Source organism: Leiobunum rupestre, chromosome 5, assembly GCF_980474605.1.
Source record: "Leiobunum rupestre chromosome 5, qqLeiRupe1.1.hap1, whole genome shotgun sequence".
NCBI classification, from domain to species: domain Eukaryota; kingdom Metazoa; phylum Arthropoda; class Arachnida; order Opiliones; family Sclerosomatidae; genus Leiobunum; species Leiobunum rupestre.
Window position 1 is genome coordinate 18,738,845 of NC_143388.1, and position 19,584 is coordinate 18,758,428.

Genomic DNA, 19,584 nt, shown 5'->3' on the forward strand with positions numbered 1-19,584 from the left:
ACTTGAGAATCTAATTCCACGAAGTAAACACTTAATGGGTGCTTCAGGAACCTTTACTTCCGTTTTGCCCGGGTAACTGAGTGGTCAAAGTTGGCTGTACTTTTATGTAAATTTATTTCAATAAATTGTACAATAAAGCTGAATATGTAATAAAGATATTGTAAAAAGAAATTCTATTTTTATTCTGTTTTATTTTCAAACAAGATTCAGATTACTATGGAAGGTCATTGTTATTATCATAAAAGATGTTGTTCTAAAGTTAATGAAATTTAAAGTAGAAGATGGCGTTTGAAAAGTTTAGAATTAAAAATGAAAAATAGATGGCATTGCAAATTATCTTCCCTAAAATAACACTAGATGACACTGTACGCATAATATTGGAGTAGTCGGAGTTTTAACGGTTTTTCCGGAACACGCGTTATCACGAGTCACATCACACTATGACGTCGCTGCAGCCCTTCAATTGGCCAAGCAAGAGGGGAAAGAAGAGGGAAATAGCAAGATAGGCGTTCCCTTCTTTCTTGCGGGCTCATGCAGAATACGGCCGTTGGGGAATGTACTCAATTATGACGTTAAGAAGCAAGTTTCGTCTGTGCTCGGTTTATATCTGTTCTGAGAGTATTTCTTGGTTCTCATAAAGGGTATTGTCTTGTATTTTTTCAGTTGCGCTATTGTGTCTAATTAGGTCGCCCTTATTATCTAACGTTGGTGAATATTGTGTAATACTGAATTTGTTTTGAGTATTAAATTCCGTTGATCCATAATGATATCCAAGGATAGGTTTAACCAATATAAGCACCAAAACAAAAAAAGCGAGGTAAGAATTTTAATGTTTAAAAATTTCGTGTATCACATTCATTGTTGCGCAATCAAGTTTGAGTTCAAAACAGTGCTCGTAGTGTCAAAATATTCCCAAATGTGAAATAAACTACTACCAAGATACTATACTTATCAGGTCTGTTTGCAAGTCCGATTCGGAGCTAGGCGATTGCGTCAGTGTCGGTCATAAATTCAGAATTAAAACAATAGGAAATAATAATAATAAACATCAGCTACGCTTATACCCAAGACACCACCTTAGGCCCAAGTCATCTAGTGACTCGTAATGCCTTTTCAAATTAATTGATCAGTTAGTCTTAACTAGTTTTTCGCCTAGAAATACCAATCGTTCTAATTACAGTCAGTCTGAGAAACTCGAGCAATTTTTTTAAAAGCTCCTAATTAACCCTTTTCCTTTAAAAATCGAAAAAGGTCTGTATAATTTTATGAGTGTTTGTCTGCAACATCTTTGAAATGATTATCTTTAACCTTTGACCCCATAAAAGACTTTTAAATCGTGTTCTATAGTCAGTTGCAGGCTAAGAAAGACAAAATATATAGTACAATCGGCGGAAGGATACGTCAGGTCGTTTCCGGTCATTCCACCGCGCGAAATTTGAATTTGGCCATTTTACAGTCAAATTCGAATTTTGCTCTTTTTGTCGTCTTTTAGCGCCATCTAGACACCAAAATTGGAATCTTTATTTTTAAATTTCATAATTGTGGTGGCGAGCAAATTTAAAAGATAAGGCATTCCTATCATTCTTAAATTTAAAATAGTATGTATAAATATTTAATTTCGTAAATTTATTTCTACGTCTTACCAGTTAAATCGGCAGTTTCTTTTAAAATAGTTACCCCGCTTTCTTGTGGGTAACGTTGTCTTAATGAGCTATAGACGTTTAAAATTATGTTTTTATCTTTACCTGTTAACAATTAACCTTTATCATGCTTTTTATAGTAACCTCTTGGGCTATTTAAAATATTTGGAGATTCCATTATCGAACCTTCTTTAGCAAAATAATTCGGCTGTATTCAGTGATTAAACTCATGACAACATGAAATTAAAAAATTGATTCCAATTTCGGTTCCTAGATGGCGCGAAAATACGATGAAAATCACGAAATTTGAAATTGACCGTAAAGTGGCCAAATTCAAATTTCGCGCGGTCGACTGGTCGGAAATGGTCTGAGGTATCCTTGCGCTGACTGTACTATATATTTTGTCTTACTTAGCCTGCAACTGACTATACTAGGAAATGCTATATCTTATTATAATACAATTTCTCTGAAAAAAATATTTCAGCTTCTCTTCACAGGAACACTTTTAATCTAGCATTTTAAATAATGCATTTTTTGTGGTAAGGGGATTGAAAAAATATTTTTTATTAAAATTAAAATTTTGCACTTCCTTTTAAAACATATCCAAAGAAAAAAAATTAAATCTAAAGTGCTGATAACGCCAAGATCCGAGGTCAAATATTTTAATCTTCATTTATAGGCCCTAAATTCGGCGGCAAGTGAATTTTTACCATTCTTAAATTTAGGCAATTTCACCAAATTTTATGGGAGGTAGAGTTCAATTCCCACGGAATGATCCGGAACCTAATAATGTGCTTATTGTTGCAATTTATTTACGATTTTCCGCTAAAACTTGAAAATATTATTTCAATTTATATCATGACGTTTTAAGATTTGAATAGTCCTTTAAATAAAAGATCATTCATATGCGATTATAGAGTTTGTGCTGCTGCGACTGGACATATAATCGGTTTGTCTATTGTTTCTCGTTATACTGCCAAAGCTGCGAATTTTCTATGCATGGATCTGGCAGCATTTTTCAACAGGGGGGCAAGACAGTCAGAGAGGGGTTTATTTAACAGCCTATTTAAAAGATTTTCCCTTTAAATTATTTTTCTTTAGTGTATTCAAATTTCGTCAGGTAATTATCTTTGGCGCATTTGGAAAGAGGTACACTTTATTTTGAATTAAAGACTGGCCGATGTCAAACAACAATTTAAGAATTTTAGCATACGCCAATGATCACTCATTTTAGTAAAACAGAATCTAGTTGGAATAAGGTATAACATGGGACAAAGTCTTATAAAGGTGTGATGTCTAGTGATTATATCTATAAATTTAGAAACATTCTATATTGAAAAAACATTTTGGATAAAATAAATCGATTATGGCAAAAGTGAAGAACAGCCCCCCCCCCCCTCCTTTTTTTTTGGTTTTTTATTTTCTTAGATGAAAGCCCAGGTTGTAAGGTGTACGAAGGTATTTTTTTTTGTTACCGCAAATGAGAATTAGTTAAGTTAACGCGTTTTGAAAACCGTCAATTTCAATGCATTTTCGAAAATAGTTTAATGTGAGTTCTATACTTTTTCTCTCGAGATAGAGCAGGACACGTGAAATCAAAATTTATGTTTGGTGTGTACTAAGGAGTAATACTGAAAATGAAATTTGTAGTGGTAGTGTAGACTATACTTAACTCTTACAAATAAGGGATTTGGGAGGGAACTGAATATGTTAATGATATGTACCTCAAAGAACGGGATTTTTTAACAATGCAAAAAGTTTTAACCGCAATTTATTGTTTAAAAAGATATGATCAATGTAAAATTGTTACCTGCCAGCAATTTTTACAACGAGAAATACGACATATTTCGAGATTTGTTTGTTTATTTGATGAGGAGGACGATTCCTTAAATTTCTAGATTTTAATACGTTTTGGAGAACGTAGGACTGATGCCGAAAAAGGAAAAGGCTGAAATGCAGAACAGTGCTAACTTTTAAGGGTTGGGAATTTTTCTCGTATTTCAACGCATTTTAGGTTTTTTTTAATTATACCTGACTTCTGTGTGATGATGACTTATACAACGTCGAATGTACTCTAAGTATTGGCGCCTAACGGCGCCGCGCACTCACTTCGCTCGAGCGCTGGGGGCGCGCAGCGCCTCCCCAACCCCATACTAAAAAAAGCTATGGGCCAACTATAAAGCAACCTAGAGGACAGCACCAAGCCTGACGCATCAAGTATCGTAAACCTGAAAACAATAAACAAAACCAAAAAAAAACAAAAGTACCTATTGTTAAAAAGAGCCCTAAGGACTTTGTTAACACGTGTGAAAAATCTACAATTTCAAAGCATTTGCGAGGGTAAGAAAAGTTCTTATCGACTGAATTTCAACTTGTGCAATTGAAAACAGAATATTGGTGCCTGACGGCGCCACCCCAAAACCATTCTTGCTGTCACGATGGGCCGTCTTTAACGCGACCTAGAGGACATTACCTAGCCATAACGCATCAAGTATTGTCCAAATACGCGGAAAACTAAAATAGTTAATTGGTGTTCAATGCTTCACATTGGCCGAAATAATTAATTGATATTCAACGCATCAAGTATTGTCCAAATACGCGGAAAAGTAAAATAGTTAATTGATGTTCAATTCTTCACATTGGCCGAAATAATTGATATTCAATTAGTATAGACCAAAATGAAAGTTTGTTTTCATGTGTCCTACTCTATCTCGGGGTAGAACAGCCAGTGAAATCTCAGGATAATACCAGTGAAACTTGAAAAATCACATTCCCGATAACTTTTTATTTACATGTTTGCGGATAATAATTAATACACCATTAAATTCAGCGTAAAAAATGCTACCAATAAATCGAATAAACGAAAAATAATAGGGGGGGCTATTCTTCACATTGGCCTCGATGATTTCAACCGTTATTTAATTTGCCAAATTTGGTAATCTTGATTATTAATACAAAAACAATCTAGAAGTTGACCTCATATTCCGCCACTATAGATTTGGTAAAACAAACTTAAAACTCTGTATCAAACTCAGGCAAACCTTACAGCCTCCATAATGGTTTCTATGATACGGCTATAATCTGGGAACTTTAAAATTATTAAGTTTAGCATTTTTCCTCGTAGGCAAAACGTAACACAGGTAACACTCGTAGAAAAAAGTCCTGAACTACTTAAAAATCCCAACTAAACCTCCCATCCTACGAATTTCACACTAACCCGTTAAAAGGTTTAAAGGTCGGGACGGGCGCAAGGAACTCAAGAGAAAAAATCCCAACTAAACCTCCCTTCTACGAAATCCCTTTCTTTCACACTAACTCCCCTTCTACCAATTCCACACTAAACCGTTAAAAAGTTTAAATTAACTCAAGAGAGGAGATACGGGAAGCAAAGGGGTTGGAAGTCCAAAGTCGAGTAATATAAAAATAAAATTGAATTAGATTAATAACCATGTCAGGTATTTGGAATTAGGCAAGTTTAGTTGGAAATCAGGCCCTGAACATTGAGTTAGAATTAAAGTTTTTAAGATAAAATAAATAAATAAAAGGATGAACTTTAAGACTTACAGTTATATCAAGAATGTATTTATTTAGGCCGAAGCTATTCCGGCCGCATTAGCTCCCACACTATTCCGGCCGAAACTTTTTTATATACGGAAAGTTTCAGCCTATTTATCCAGCCCAGTGAGGACCGTTTAATCCGGCCGAAACTTTCCGTATATAAAAAAGTTACTAAACCTTAATTTTAATGGTAAATCGTGTATTATTAAGAATCATTGCTATAGAGTGCTAGCAGTTGATGCGTTTTTAAAAGTTAGTGACATAACAGCCGTAGCTTCCGTAATGGTTGACATGAAAACTCGCGTTTTTTCTCAATAGACGTTTAACATGGCTGACGTCGCAGGGTTTCAAGCTGATGGCACTCTATTGAGAAAAAGAAGCAAATTTATCGAAATATTAATACTAACCATTTAACTGACTTTTTACCGATTATTATTTTTCATTTTCACCTTGGCGAGTAGATACACGAAGCGATAAATTCCCAACTAACTTTATCTCGAATAATATTACTCTTCCGGTAATACTGGACAGACGAATAAAAGTTAGCGTTTGGATTACACTACACTCGTTTTGTATTCTAATAATGAGATAAATTCTTACTGAATATGAAATAAATTAATTTTTTCTAGTGGCGTCTGTAACCGCTTGAACAAGACAAAGCAAAACTTTAGCCCCACGGAGAGCTAATGTCTGGCTATAGTGTTTTACCTTAAAAAGTTTTGCCTCTTTATCTACGGACGGAAAGTAATAGGCGCTTAAATAAAACATCTTCCCAGAAATTGCCAAGAAGTGATATTTCCGACAGCCAGGACTCATAAGTTACTATTTATATAGTGCTTGTTGAAATATTAGAAAGCTGGAAACTTTTCTCGAACATAACATCAATTTTTTGCTAAGTCTTAACATGCCAAAAAAGTTACATGGTTGAAAAGGAAACACTTGTTGCATACCGTACTGCAAAAGTAATACGTTTAGTTCTAAATGAACTAGTTTTCATCTTTTTCCGAAAGATAATTTTTTTACGAAATGAATTAAGTCTGCCTCCATGAGAAGCCTTAAAATTGCCCGGTAATATAAAAATATTCCGTATAATTTTAATTATTAATATCATAATAACATTATCTTCTTATACTGAAGTTTTAGTAACATAATATATTTCACCTTAAAATATATTATCGAAAATTAACATTAGTATAGTATGTTCCTTATACACGTGAGCTGACGCATTTTCTTATCTGACGCCAAATTCTCATGAGGACAAAAACGCGTCTCCATTGGCTTATATATGACTTTTTGGCTAGCATATCTAACCGTTTAACCGACCGACCGGAAATAGTTCCTTCCCAGAGGAATTTGGAGAGGCCAAGCAGACACCGATGAAGGCACGTGACCAAGAGCGCGAGCTCTCTTAGCATTTTAGTACTAAGTGCTTGACCTTTCCGCAGGCCGTTGACTTTAGACACCATCTGTTGGTGACTTTTAGTATAATTTTTAAGCAGGAGACAATGGCTCTCACGACGATAGCACGAGCTTTCTTACCGGTAGATAGCGTCTAATAAGGATAGCCTGCAGAAATTACGCGTTTCTGCTAGCTGTCACCTCCGTATTCACTCCCTGGGAAATATTTTATCTAGACCTTTATATACGTTTCCTATATCTATGTTTCAATCTGTTAACATTCGGTAGCAGGGTGGGAAATAAGGATTGTTTTGAAAGTGGACAGGTGACCAGTGACCCCCCCCTGGCCTAGAATAAATAAACTGGACCCAGGGCCGTAGCCAGGACATCGATATAGAGCGGGCGAACCATATTTTAGGAGGGACGAATTGTCCCAAAAGGGGGCGTCAGAGTTGAGTTGCAGAAAAGGCTAGGTTGGGCGAAAGAGATCCCAGTACGGGTATAATGACCAGTGCACGTCGTCTGCTACATTATAATAGCGTGTTTTAACTTTTAACGGTTTTTAAATTTTAATACGGTGAATTCTAGGGCTGTGCGAGTCATATAAATAGAAATGAGACTAGAACCACTGCGCTATCCGGTAATCTCAAGGGAAACGGGCAAGCTAGAATGCTTCCATGAGAGTGGAATCGCTACTTATCCACGCAGGAGTGCGCCATCTACAAAAAAAAATTAAACTTTAATTTTTTTAAAATAGATGGCGTGCTCCCACAAAGAATACTGTCGATTCCACTCTCATGGCAGCCTTCTTACTCGTACATCTCACCACAGTTTAATCTTGCTTCTAGTCGCATTTCAATTTCTATGGTGCGAGTACTCGGCATTTTTTAAATCGAGTACTTGTACTGGACCTCGAATAAGTAATTGGAAAACACTCGTCGATTATCGAGACCAAAAAGTTCAATAGTCCTGTATCCGATTACTCGAATAAGCTGCTGTAAGGTCAAGTCGGGTTTTTGCACATTTTTTGTGGTGGAAATAATAAAAGAGTACCTACAAGACGTACAAACAACAAATGCTTTGAATGACCTTGGGGATGGATAACGGTTTTTAATACGTAGTGTGCCTGCGTGGTTTTTCTTCAAACAATATTATACAGTTTTTGTTTGGAGTGTCACTTCACTAATTCGGATGTCAGCCGGCGTTAGAACTTAAGAGTCTTAACTTCCTAAGCAATATACGGACAGACGGTACATTAATAATAAAAAAAGTATATTCTATGGTTACTTTACTATTAATTACTATGATTAGGCTATTATCTTAATACACTTGTCTTTTTATATCCCACTAGTCACTATAAGGTTACTAAAGTTCTGAAAATTGTGGTTCATTTAATTAAAGGAATATTTTTCAGCATTGAAAGCTAGTTTAAACTAATTTTAAATTTAATTTCATAATTACTCGAATAAGACCAGCTCCTAATCAAGTATACTCGATAACGCAACTCGTTTAAAATATAACTCGAGGTTTTTTTTTAATTACTTGACTCGAAAAAGAAAATTTTCCCTTAATCAAGTGCTCGACTCGACTTGAATACTCGATGAAAAAAATTTCGTACTCTGACGTCACGAAACCCAGACTAAGATACCCGACTGACACCCGGAATTTGTATACTTAGCAAGAATGATCCACTTATGGACCTCCAATTGCAAAATATTCAAGCAGAATCACTTAAAAAAATTAAAACACCTCGAGTTAATTAAGTGGTCCAGTGGACCACTAACCCCCCTCCGATTTAATTAATAAACTGCTCCGGGCAATTTTTAAACTAGTCATTTGCCCACTGCCACCGCCTTATTTCCCACGCTGTTCTGTAGGGTGGAAAAATACATTTTACGACGAAGTAGGGTACGCGACGGAAGATGTTGAATATTAACGCAAAGGTTTAATTGTTTGATCTAATTTATTTAGAATGTATTATAACAATGCATAATGTTTTATATAATTTGTATTTCATTAAATTGAATGTTATTATCAGTCTTATTTGATAATTTACTTACTGAAATGAAATATACAAATTCAACACGGAAAAAGTTACAACTTAGGGTCGCGTTTTGGTTTTTTGAGTGGTCATAATTTACCCACTTATAGGCCTAGTACTAGAGAATGCACAGTATGCCTATGCTGACATTTCAACCCTTCAATGTGTTTTTTAGGAAATAAATGAGTAGGAAAACTACACCGTCATGCAATGACTTCACGCTAGGGTTTTGGATATTTATCGTCGGTCTTACAGAAAGACGTTTTACATTTCTTAAAAAATTCAGAAAATATACTGAGGTCTATATTTAGTACATTAAGTTAAGAACCTCACTGGCTTTAAACATGGTTTCCGAGACTGTCTGGTTTAAACAGGGGCGGCGATAAGCATTTTTACCAAGTGTTGGAGCAATAGTCGCTGGTTCTTTTCAATTACAGGACTCCCTCGAAACCCTAAAACATTGTTAGAGATTTTCCTATTGGCGGCGCCCTCCCCCTTCAATCACTAGAAGCGGATTTTAAATGTTGTTGATTCCCTCCCCCTTTCGATCCCTTGGAGCGGAATAGAAATGTGGTTGATTTGCACCCCTACTTCCAGCCTTTTAAGTGTTTTTTTTTCATAAATTTTTAATTTTCAACCTCCCCACTCCCCTTGCGACTCGTCTGCATGGCCCTGACTATTCGTATTGCTTTTATGGAACACGTACATTGAAGAATCTTATGGGGGGGGGGGGGGGGGTAGGTCTGATGGGCCGAAGACCAACCGATCGAAGGGGTCCAACGGATCGAAAACTCACGGCCCGAAAAAAAAGGACCAACCGACCGAAATTTAACATACGTTTTTTATAGCAACAAAAGGGAAAAGGTTTCAACGGACCGAAAAGTTGTATATCGTTAAATAAAAATTAAAATAACTTTTTTACTGTTCAAGTTTACTGTTTTGTTAATATATACTTTTTAAAAGTAGTTTTTTTTAAAGTGTACTTAGTCCACGAAAGTGATTTTTTTTCAGCACTTTAAAAATATTTATTTCGGTCTGCTGAAACCTTTTGCAATTAACTCATAAAAAAGGAATTTTTTTAATTTTTGGTCGGTTAGTGCTTTCCTTCGATTGGATGGACTTCGGTCCGTTGGACCCCCATTCGATCGGTTGGTCTTCGGGCCATCGGACCCAGACCCTTATGGGCACTCCTTTAATTTTGAGCGGTTTTTAAGCATTTAAAATATCACAAATCAAAAATTAAAGGAGCGCCAATTTAAGCGATCCAAAAAGAGTGAAATGTGAGGATCAACGATTTAGGCACTTATAAATCTGCGAGCATCATTATAATCTAAAAGAAAAATAAAAAGGTATGAGTCCCCCAAAAAGAAGAAATTGTCACATAATTATTAGACATGATATACCGATTTTATAAATATATTGGGCGACATCACTGAACTACCCCTAAAAATTGTTCAATTACGTTCTAAATTTACCTGATATACATATATTATTTCTATATAGAAACAAAATAAGAGGGTAAGAATATCCTATTTCATAAGTTCAGAAATAAGAGCCACCCTAAACGACCCCCCCCCCCCCTGAAAGTATATATTTTTTAAATGACCACCTCTCCCCACCGTAGCTAACCTGTTTGATTCTTCATGCATCTTATTAGGATTTGGGGAAGCCTACTAATTTTAAATTTGCTAGGTTTCTTGATTTTGTTGAACCTAGGTGGGTATGTAGACCTTATGGTAACATGATATTTCACCAAGGGAAAAGTTGCAATGGGAACCAAAGTTTCGCCATGGCAAACGAAAATGTTTTTGACAACACAGTACGTATATTTTCTAATTGAAAATAACATGGGAATCTGAGCGCTTCTAAATTTTTAAACCAAAAAAATTGATCAAAATTGACAAATGAAATTAATTTTATGATATTTTGATGAATTTTGGTCAATTTGATAAAATTATATCAGAATCGGTAAAAATGGAGAAAAGCGAAATATTCAAAGTTGTATTAACCAACAAATCGCCAAATCGACGGTAATAAATGAATTTTATCAAAATTAATAAAATAGAATTTAGTTGTTTGAATTTGATCAAAATTAAGAATTTTAATTAGAATTATTATTATTATTTTTTAGAAGTGCTCAGATTCCCATGTCATTTTCAATGGGAAAATATACATACTGTGTTGTCAAAAACATTTTCGGTTGCCATGGCAAAACTAATGCCCATTGCAACTTTTCCCTTGGTGAAATTTGTTGTTACCATAAGGTCTACGTACCCACCTAGTTTCAACAAAATCGGTGATTATCATCTGGGGTAGTCTCCTCGTTAGTTAATCCAATTTAGTTTACGAGAAGTATAAATTATCGAAAAAAACGTTAGCGAGTATACATAAAGAAGTCAGTATAGCAAAACCTTCGACAAAAATCTTAGAGACTAATTTCGAAAACCATTTATACACTTTGAATGCAATGAAATTTTACCACATTTACTACCCTTCTGTATTACATATTCTAAAATCTAACCCAGATGGCGAATATCAATTCTGTTCCATTTTATTTTTTATGCGAACAGTTTGAGGTTGAGGGTCAAGTCATAAACGACCTATAGCTCTCACTAAATTTATATTTATTCAATTAGAAAACTATTTATTAATTTCATATTCAGTAAGAATTTATCTCATTATTAGAAACATAACGAATACAAAACGAGTGTAGTGTAATCCAAACGCAAACCTTTATTCATCTGTCCCGTATTACCGGAAGAATAATATTATTCGAGATAAAGTTCGTTGGGAATTTATCGCTTCATGTCTCTACTCTCCAAGGTGAAAACGAAAAATAATAATCGGTAAAAAGTCAGTTAAATGGTTACTATTAATGTTTCGATAAGTTTGCTTCTTTTTCTCAATAGCAATGATTCTGAATAATACAGGATTTACCTTTAAAATTAAGGTTTAGTAATTTTTTTATATAAGGAAAGTTTCGGCCGGATTAGACGGCCCTCACTGGGCTGGATAAATAGGCTGAAACTTTTACTACGGGAAAATGTCGGCCGAATTAGCTGGTTGCTGATGGAAGACTATTCCGGATGAAACTTTCGGCCGGAATAGTGTGGGAGCTAAAGCGGTCGGAATTTTCGGCTGGAATAGCCAAGCCGATTTAGGCCTACTCGGGGAGAATGAATATGTCGAGAACTCGAGATTATTTTTAGCGTTTCTCCAATTCCACCCGTTGGGGCCCCCGGTATGCTCCTACGCTTTAATAAAATCAAATAATACTGCAATCTCATTGGTTCTTAAAAAAATTACGTTTTTCGACGCGATTAACGCTGCTGCGAGGACGCAAAAAATAAGACCGCCTCCCCCCCCCATTAGCGTGAAGGTGTTAGGGCCTCAACGTGTCCGTCGATGGTCTCGACATATTCATTATCCCGGAGTTTAAATAAATACATTCTTGGTTATTTATAGATAGATTTTTTCAACGTTTTTTGTATGTCTTTAATTTCCAGGTTCTACGGCAATATAGGCTAGAAGTAAATGTTCATTTACGGAAACAGAAAAAAGATGACTTCGTTAACAAACGCAGGAATGTCGGACATTTGGACGGCGATGAAAATCCTCTCGGTGATCAAGTGAATGTGGTATGCCATAAATATTGTTCAATTCTTTCAATAGGGAGCTAACAGTTCTACGTCTCACGACGTCACCCATGGTTTTTCCTATTGAAAAAAAAATTCTACCCAACATGGCGGCCAAAGCCAAAGCTACGGAGTGTTAGTTCCCTAAAATCGTCAGTTTGGTAACAAAGAACTAGGTAACGTATTTCGGTTTTCCGTGGTTATTAAATTATCTTGGGTTAATAAGAAAGTTTTTAATAGTTATTTTGGCTACTAACTCCAATTGGGTTCAAAAAATGTTCTGTGACTAGTTAATTCTTATAAAAAGGGTGTTTGAATAAGTATGTCGTAAAATCTTGGGCGTGTTCTTTTTTGCCTGTTTAGTCAAAAATGTCTAATGGACATGTTTCCTTAAGTGCTGTGCGACAACGCATAATTGAAGGTTGTGACACTTCGTAACACTCCTGGAATTGTTGAACAGTGTTGCCACGGTACCTGGAATTCCTGGAAAGTCCGGGAATTTGAATATGGGTATAAAAATCAGGGAAAAGTCCGGAAATATTAAGAATTAGTCCATAAAGGCTTGTTGAGGTTAACGGTAATAGTTAGTGTAGGGAGCTGTTAGCTCGAACGCATGGCATGCAGGGCTTGTCACCACCCTCCTACGCATTGTAACCCGGCCACCTGAACTAATGGCTTCAAAAGTCGCATGATGACTTATGCCTAAGTTGGTGCCTTGGGTATTAGCTTAGCTGATGATGATTATTATTTTATTATTAAGTCAGGGAAATGTCAGGGAATTTAATTTCAGTTGCAAATAGGAAACTTGAACTAAAATATAGGCAACAAAATACAAAACCATGGCACAAAGTAAGTCAGGGAAAATCTCCGGAGATGGTCAGGGAAAACCAGGAAAAGTCAGGGAATTCGATTGGAAAAAACTGTGGCAACCCTGGTTGAATGATTGCTTAAATCATTTCTACGACGAACTCACGTTTTTTTAGAGCCAAAGTTGTTCATTTTGAACAATTATTGTAAGTGTGAACTAAATGATTTGGGTATCTTTAATTTTAATTATATAAAACATTTGTGACGAATATCTGACAAAAATCTGAATTTATTTTCATTTGGAGCATTATCAATACTTCAAAATAACTTGTATTCATTGTCATACTTATCTTGTTTCTAAAAACTAATTAATGGAGTTTGGTCATTTTGTTATAAAATTTCACGCTTCACCCATATAAAACAATTGATGATTTTGTACAAACAATTTGGTTGAAGGAAGTATTTTCATGTTCAGTTTTTAGGCTGTGTGGGGGTTTTTGGGGTAGTTTTTTTCACCCCATATCTTTGAAACGAAGCACTTAACGACCCATGTTCATTCGTAATTTTTGCCTAACTCGTACCTAAAGAACACACCATCAAGTTTACGTCGTACTGATTACCGTACCAATTGTGCTAGTGCTAAGCCAGAGAAATTCGGGCTGGTCCCAACAACAAACGCCCGATCTGAAATAAAAAATAATATGGTCTTATATTTTTAAAGAGACCATCGCTTGACCTTTCGTTGAGTGAAATACATAGAGGTCTTCAATCTCTTAATGTCGATGAGAAATTCGAAGCAGTGGAAAGGGTCAGAAAGGCATTATCCAAAGAATATAACCCTCCTATAGACGATTTCATTCAAGTTGGTCTTCTCCCTCACTTCGTGCAACTTCTCTTCGATGACCATTGGCAAGTGTCACCAATGACCAAGAAATCGTATTAATCAATAACCATTTAATATTATTATTTTAGTCCAGCAATTCAGTACGAAGCTGCATGGGCTTTGACGAATGTGGCTTCGGGAACTTCGGAGCAGACGCAGATCCTGGTGGAATCCAGTTCATTATTGGGCTTTAAACGCCTTCTATCTTCGCCTCACCAAAATATCGCGGAGCAGTGTGTTTGGGCTGTGGCAAATATTGTTGGTGATTCGCCAATGCTCAGAAACGCGGCTATCGATGTTGGAATTGTGGAACCCTTGATCGCCTTGATTCATCCGTCATCTTCGGTAATTTCAATCTCTTCTCTCAATATAAAACCATACGCTAACAAGTACTTAGCGTGGTTTCCATCGGGCGAGTATTTTACTATTATTCTAAAACTTGATGTAGCTCTAAAAGTTCTTTTAATTTATGAAAAAAATTATCGCTTTTTCTTCTTATTGAGCTATTCGCCCCCGAAATAAATCCTAAACCCTTTTTCGGTGCCGAAAGTGTGATAAGAAGCTTTAAAAAATACGTTATTAATTGCCTAAACGTTAGTGACACCGAGCAAATTTCATAAACACTTGATAAAGAAAAGGGATACATTTACTGATTCTGTTAACCAAATCATAGATGCAAATAAACCAGTTGTTTCGGAACATTTAGAAATACGAAACTATAAAACAAAAAAGTAACCATACAAAAGTGCAACTGAAATTATATCGTTTAGTTTTTGAGTCTCATTATTTTACCTTATCCAATTAGGTTTCGCTAACGAAGAATATTGCATGGACTATCTCTAATCTGTGTCGCCACAAAGAGGACCCACTGGCGCCAGATGTGGTCGAGATTATTCTACCACACGTCAGTCGATTCTTGTTTCATAAAAGTAAGTATAATGAAGCCAACTGTGAAGAAATTAGACTCCGTCGTTACATATTTAAATTATCAGCAAACACGTCAATTAGCACTCAAACGCCGCATTCGGATCGGATTTCAATTTTCGACATTGAGTTAGCATCGTAACCACTATTCCCCAAGAAGGCAGAAGAGGTTTTTTTAAATTTCATAAACAAATTTTTAGCTTATCTAAACTGTATTAATAAATACTGAAAGCTGTGTGAGCTCGCGGGGCACTTCTTTCCAAAGCTTGGAATTATTGCTTTGATTATTGCATATTACTAATTACGGTAACCGTAACAAATGCTTACTGTCGAAGTAAGGAATACACAGATCACAACACCTAGAATCGATTTCGAAGAGCTTCCCAATGGACGGTTTTTTAGCGAAAACAATGAGAAATCGGGATTCATCGTTTGCTGTACTGCGTATCTGTAGTTCGTTACCTTGGTAATTAGAGAGTAAATGTTTTACGGAGTTCCAACAGGAAGTTGTTAACGCTTTTGACTACGCGCAACGTGGTAAATTCTAAACTAGAGTACGAAGTGTATATTATTTAGGGTCATAGTAAAACCGTAATATTCGTTATGGTATTAAAAAATATAATTTAATACGACTTATTTCTATATAGACGAAGGAATAGTTTCCGACGCTTGTTGGGCGCTTTCTTATCTTACCGACGGTGAAAATGACATCCTTCAAAGAGTTATCAACGCGCACGTTGTCCCCAGGCTGGTGGATCTGTTGCTCTCACCAAACTTGATCACGCTGATTCCGACTTTAAGAGCAATCGGGAATCTAGTGACCGGAAACGACCTTCAAACACAGTATGTAATTGATTCCGGTGCACTTCCTGCTCTGAAAAACCTTCTTTCGCACAAAAGGCGCTCAGTAGTAAAAGTAAGGAAATTATATTTGACCATTATTTACACGAAGGGCTTTTCTTTAGGTGTTTTGTACTTATTTAGGAAGCCACCTGGGCCATATCAAATATTGCTGCTGGGCCTGCGCCGCAAATCCAAGCTCTTCTGGATATGGAAATCATAGAGCCTATCATTGCTGGTTTTGAAAACGTAATTTGTTTCTACTCGATAAAACCTATTCGGCTGCGCAATATAATTTTATATATAACCCAAAATACAATTTTTGATGATGAAACAAATATTCTTTATTTTGCCTACAATACTTATGGTGAAATAACTTTATGTAAACAGCAAATTGTAGCTCAATATATACAAGATAAGGTGACATGGTTTAAACTAGAGGTCGGCGGAACAAATAAATTAACCGCCAAAATTTCAATTAATCATTAAAATTAGTATTATTTGTTTTATACGAATAAATTATACGATTAAACAACGATTTGACATGCAAAATTAATAATTTTTTTCATAATGAAGTTCGATGAATATACCCAGAAAGAGGCTGCCTGGCTCTTCAGGAATGTTTGTTCCGGTGGAACGCCTGCGCAAATTCATGATCTTATCCAGCTTGGTGTTATACCACCTATTTGTCGTGTTCTTAAGCAAAAAGATACCAATGTAATTTTACTCGTTCTGGAAATCCTTCGGCATTTACTAGGTGTAAGTAATCAGTTTTGTTTCAAATAACCACATTTATTCCCTTACAATCTTTAATTATCTCTGTTCCAGCCATAATTTTCATTTCCTGCCCGCCCATTTTATCGGTTCTTCATTTCTTTGAGAATTGGGTTCGTTTGCTAGCACTTTTAATTAACCAATTAGTGGGTTAATGGGGTACTGTTCCCAAATGTTAAGAGGGCAACATTTCCTAAGCCACACCTTGCACAAAATGCTAGTTTTAAGTAAAATGCAGTTCTTCAATTGTTGAATGTGCCCTAATTGGTTCTAAAGATTTAACCAGAATATCCATGAGTTGTTCTAAAGTAATGTGATTTAATTATTATTTTAAGCTTATTAAGAGTGATATTTGCAAGAATTTTTAAAGGATACGTCCAAGCAAAAGAGCGGATTTTAACATACTAAACGCCAGTTTTCGATTTTTTTAACACGTTCATCTTATTTTGGCCTTCACTGATGTCATTTAAAGCAAAATTTCACATAGTTGCGTTATTTTAATCACCAACCCGATTAGGCCAAGCACGACATTGTGTCAGAAATAGTTTTGATTTCCGACCACATCATCTGGTTTACAGTCCTCCCTTACAAGTCGCTTATGATTTGAAGAGACACGGCAATTAAAGGGGCTGGAAAGTGGGGTTTTGAAAAACGTCATCTGTGACGTCATTAACGGAATTTGGCGTGTAGAACTACTTTTTCTCAAGTTCGCGAAGACGTAAACAGGCACCGCTGTGTTACGATTTTTGTATGACGAAATCCAGCGTGGTCTTAGTTTGTGTTAGCTGAGCTCGTAGGAAGTTTTAAAATTTAGTGAACAACAAATGTTTAACGAAAAATTCATTTGAGCGATAAGGTCTTTTGGTAGTAGTGTGTTCGTAATTTTTTAAATTATTATCCGCGAGTTTCATCGAATTTCGTAACAAAACGCTAGATGAATCGAAGCCAATTTCTCAGGGCCTTGGTTTCACTGGAGCATTTTGATAAACCTTAGTACTCAACCACAGTTCTTTTGCCTTTTCCCACTTATCTAATTCACCAACAAGAGATATTTTCGTTTTTTATTTGAATTGAACTGGTTCATTATAATTAAATAAATATTCAAATACTAGAACCAAAAACACGTCCACGAAGGCCCGAATATCTTAGTTCGCGTATGAATAGCTGTCACTAGTCTCTCTCGGGTCACTCCTCACTATTTTCAAAACATCTCCGTCAGAGCCAAATTCCTCAAGCGGGGAAAAAAGAAAAGAAAGCAGGGTCCGGATTTTTTGGAGATACCACGTCACTAGACGGTTTCCAAACCCCACTTTCCAGCCCCTTTAATAGAACTTCACACGCAGAATTTATTTTGAAATTGATTAGAAGATAGTAGAATCTGGCATAGTTTTAAATTTATAATAAAAAATAGATAAGTTTCATCAAAATTTACTAAATTCATCACTTATTAAAAGCTCAAAATGATGATTGGAAATAAAATAAAACCAATTGTTAAATAACCGAAGGCACTTTTTAAAGTGACTGATCAATTTTCAGATGCACGAGAGTTATTTTTGAGCTAGTGATTTAGAATTTACAAGTGCTTAGCGGAATTTGAGATCTCAATCTGTGTTAAAAATTTCCTTTTTATGTCATCAAGACAAAATTTCCATTAAAATTGGTTTTTGTTAAACCGCTCGATATTACGACCTCTCTATTATTTAGATAAGTATATAATTTTAGGAAAAAATACTGTTAAAACGCTTTTTCGATAACTTATGTAGGTTGCCAATGATTTTGGAGAAATAGGCAAAATAAGACATAAGATTGAAGAGGTTGGAGCATTTGACGATATGGAATTGCTGCAAAGTCACGAAAATTACGAAATATATCGAGTGGCAGCTGACATTATCGATTCATTCTTCTACTACGACGTAAGTCTCTCTCCTTTTTGAATATAAAACCTTGAAACAAGTACATAAATGCAACTTTTACTTCACTACGAATGTCATAGTGGTTTCTTCGTGAGATTGGTATTTTATAATAATAATGTAAATGATTATGGATAATGCCTACGGTTAGACGACTAGGATAGGGGAAGAAATCGCCTTTGGGAAAATAATCTTTCTGAGCTTCTCCTTCTACTAAATTCGAAACAAATTGGTTTTATATTGAGTTATGTTTAGATGAACAGTAATAATTTTTAATTCGCAGTCGCTTTTTAAAAAAGTACGTTATGATTTAAGTAACTTTTAAATATCTTTACGTAAATTATTTGGAAATTATTTTTTCTATTGATATACAATATATAACAGTGCTTAGTAAATTAAAATGCATTTATTATTTAATTTGTTTTTTAGGAGAACAAGGAAAACCTCGACCCTCAAGAATCAGCCGATAATTTCGAATTTACTTTCTCACTTCCATGTAGTGAGTTTACTTTTTAATGATTTGAACATTGCATGCTGTTTTGAAAACTGTTTTATTGTTAAGTTCATGCAAGTTTTAGTTCGTTTTATTTCAAATATATTAATAAAAGCTCTATTTCCTTTTAATAATTAAATTTGTTTTTAATTCTGACGAAAAAGTTTATTTTCTAAAGATGTTGCGAGAAGCCTTTTAAAGGTTTCTATGCTGTTATTTAAGATTTGGTTACGTTATATATATCTTGCCGGAAGGTTCGTAACCAAGATGTTACGTTCTATTATTTCGAGTTTTTTAATATACATTTTTTAACTACTTGTACAGTATTTTATAATTCGGTAATATTTGAAATGTAATTCAAATTATTCTACTGTCTATATGTATATGTACGAAAAACGGTGTACAATTCGATTGGTTTTTGAACAACAAAACCTCTATTATTAAAAATTTGCAAATTTAAAATTTAAACGGCACTGGTTTAAGCAAATTCTGGGGCCATATCTCATTGAGACCATACAATAAGTGTGAAGCACGTGATGGTGGTGCAAAACTGCAAATCGATACATTCCAATAATGTCCGTAGTTAGTCATTTTAAAATACTTGTGTAGTTTGATGAACTCCATGAGCGCAATTTAAATTAAAATAAATAACAACGGTATCATGGCACACGTGTTATTTTA

At 35.3% G+C, this 19,584-nt stretch overlaps 1 protein-coding gene across 1 annotated transcript; it reads left to right on the plus strand.

The window, feature by feature from the left end:
* The first annotated feature begins 660 nt into the window (after window positions 1-660).
* On the plus strand, window positions 661-19,028 carry LOC149943721 (importin subunit alpha-1-like). The gene is made up of 10 exons (XM_090174789.1): window positions 661-817; window positions 12,144-12,275; window positions 13,801-13,988; window positions 14,052-14,307; window positions 14,768-14,891; window positions 15,534-15,802; window positions 15,871-15,975; window positions 16,303-16,485; window positions 18,264-18,413; window positions 18,840-19,028. Exons 1-10 carry the CDS (start codon window positions 764-766, stop codon window positions 18,924-18,926), a joined length of 1,548 nt encoding a protein of 515 aa, XP_090030915.1. The 5' UTR covers window positions 661-763; the 3' UTR covers window positions 18,927-19,028.
* The last annotated feature ends 556 nt before the right edge of the window (window positions 19,029-19,584 follow it).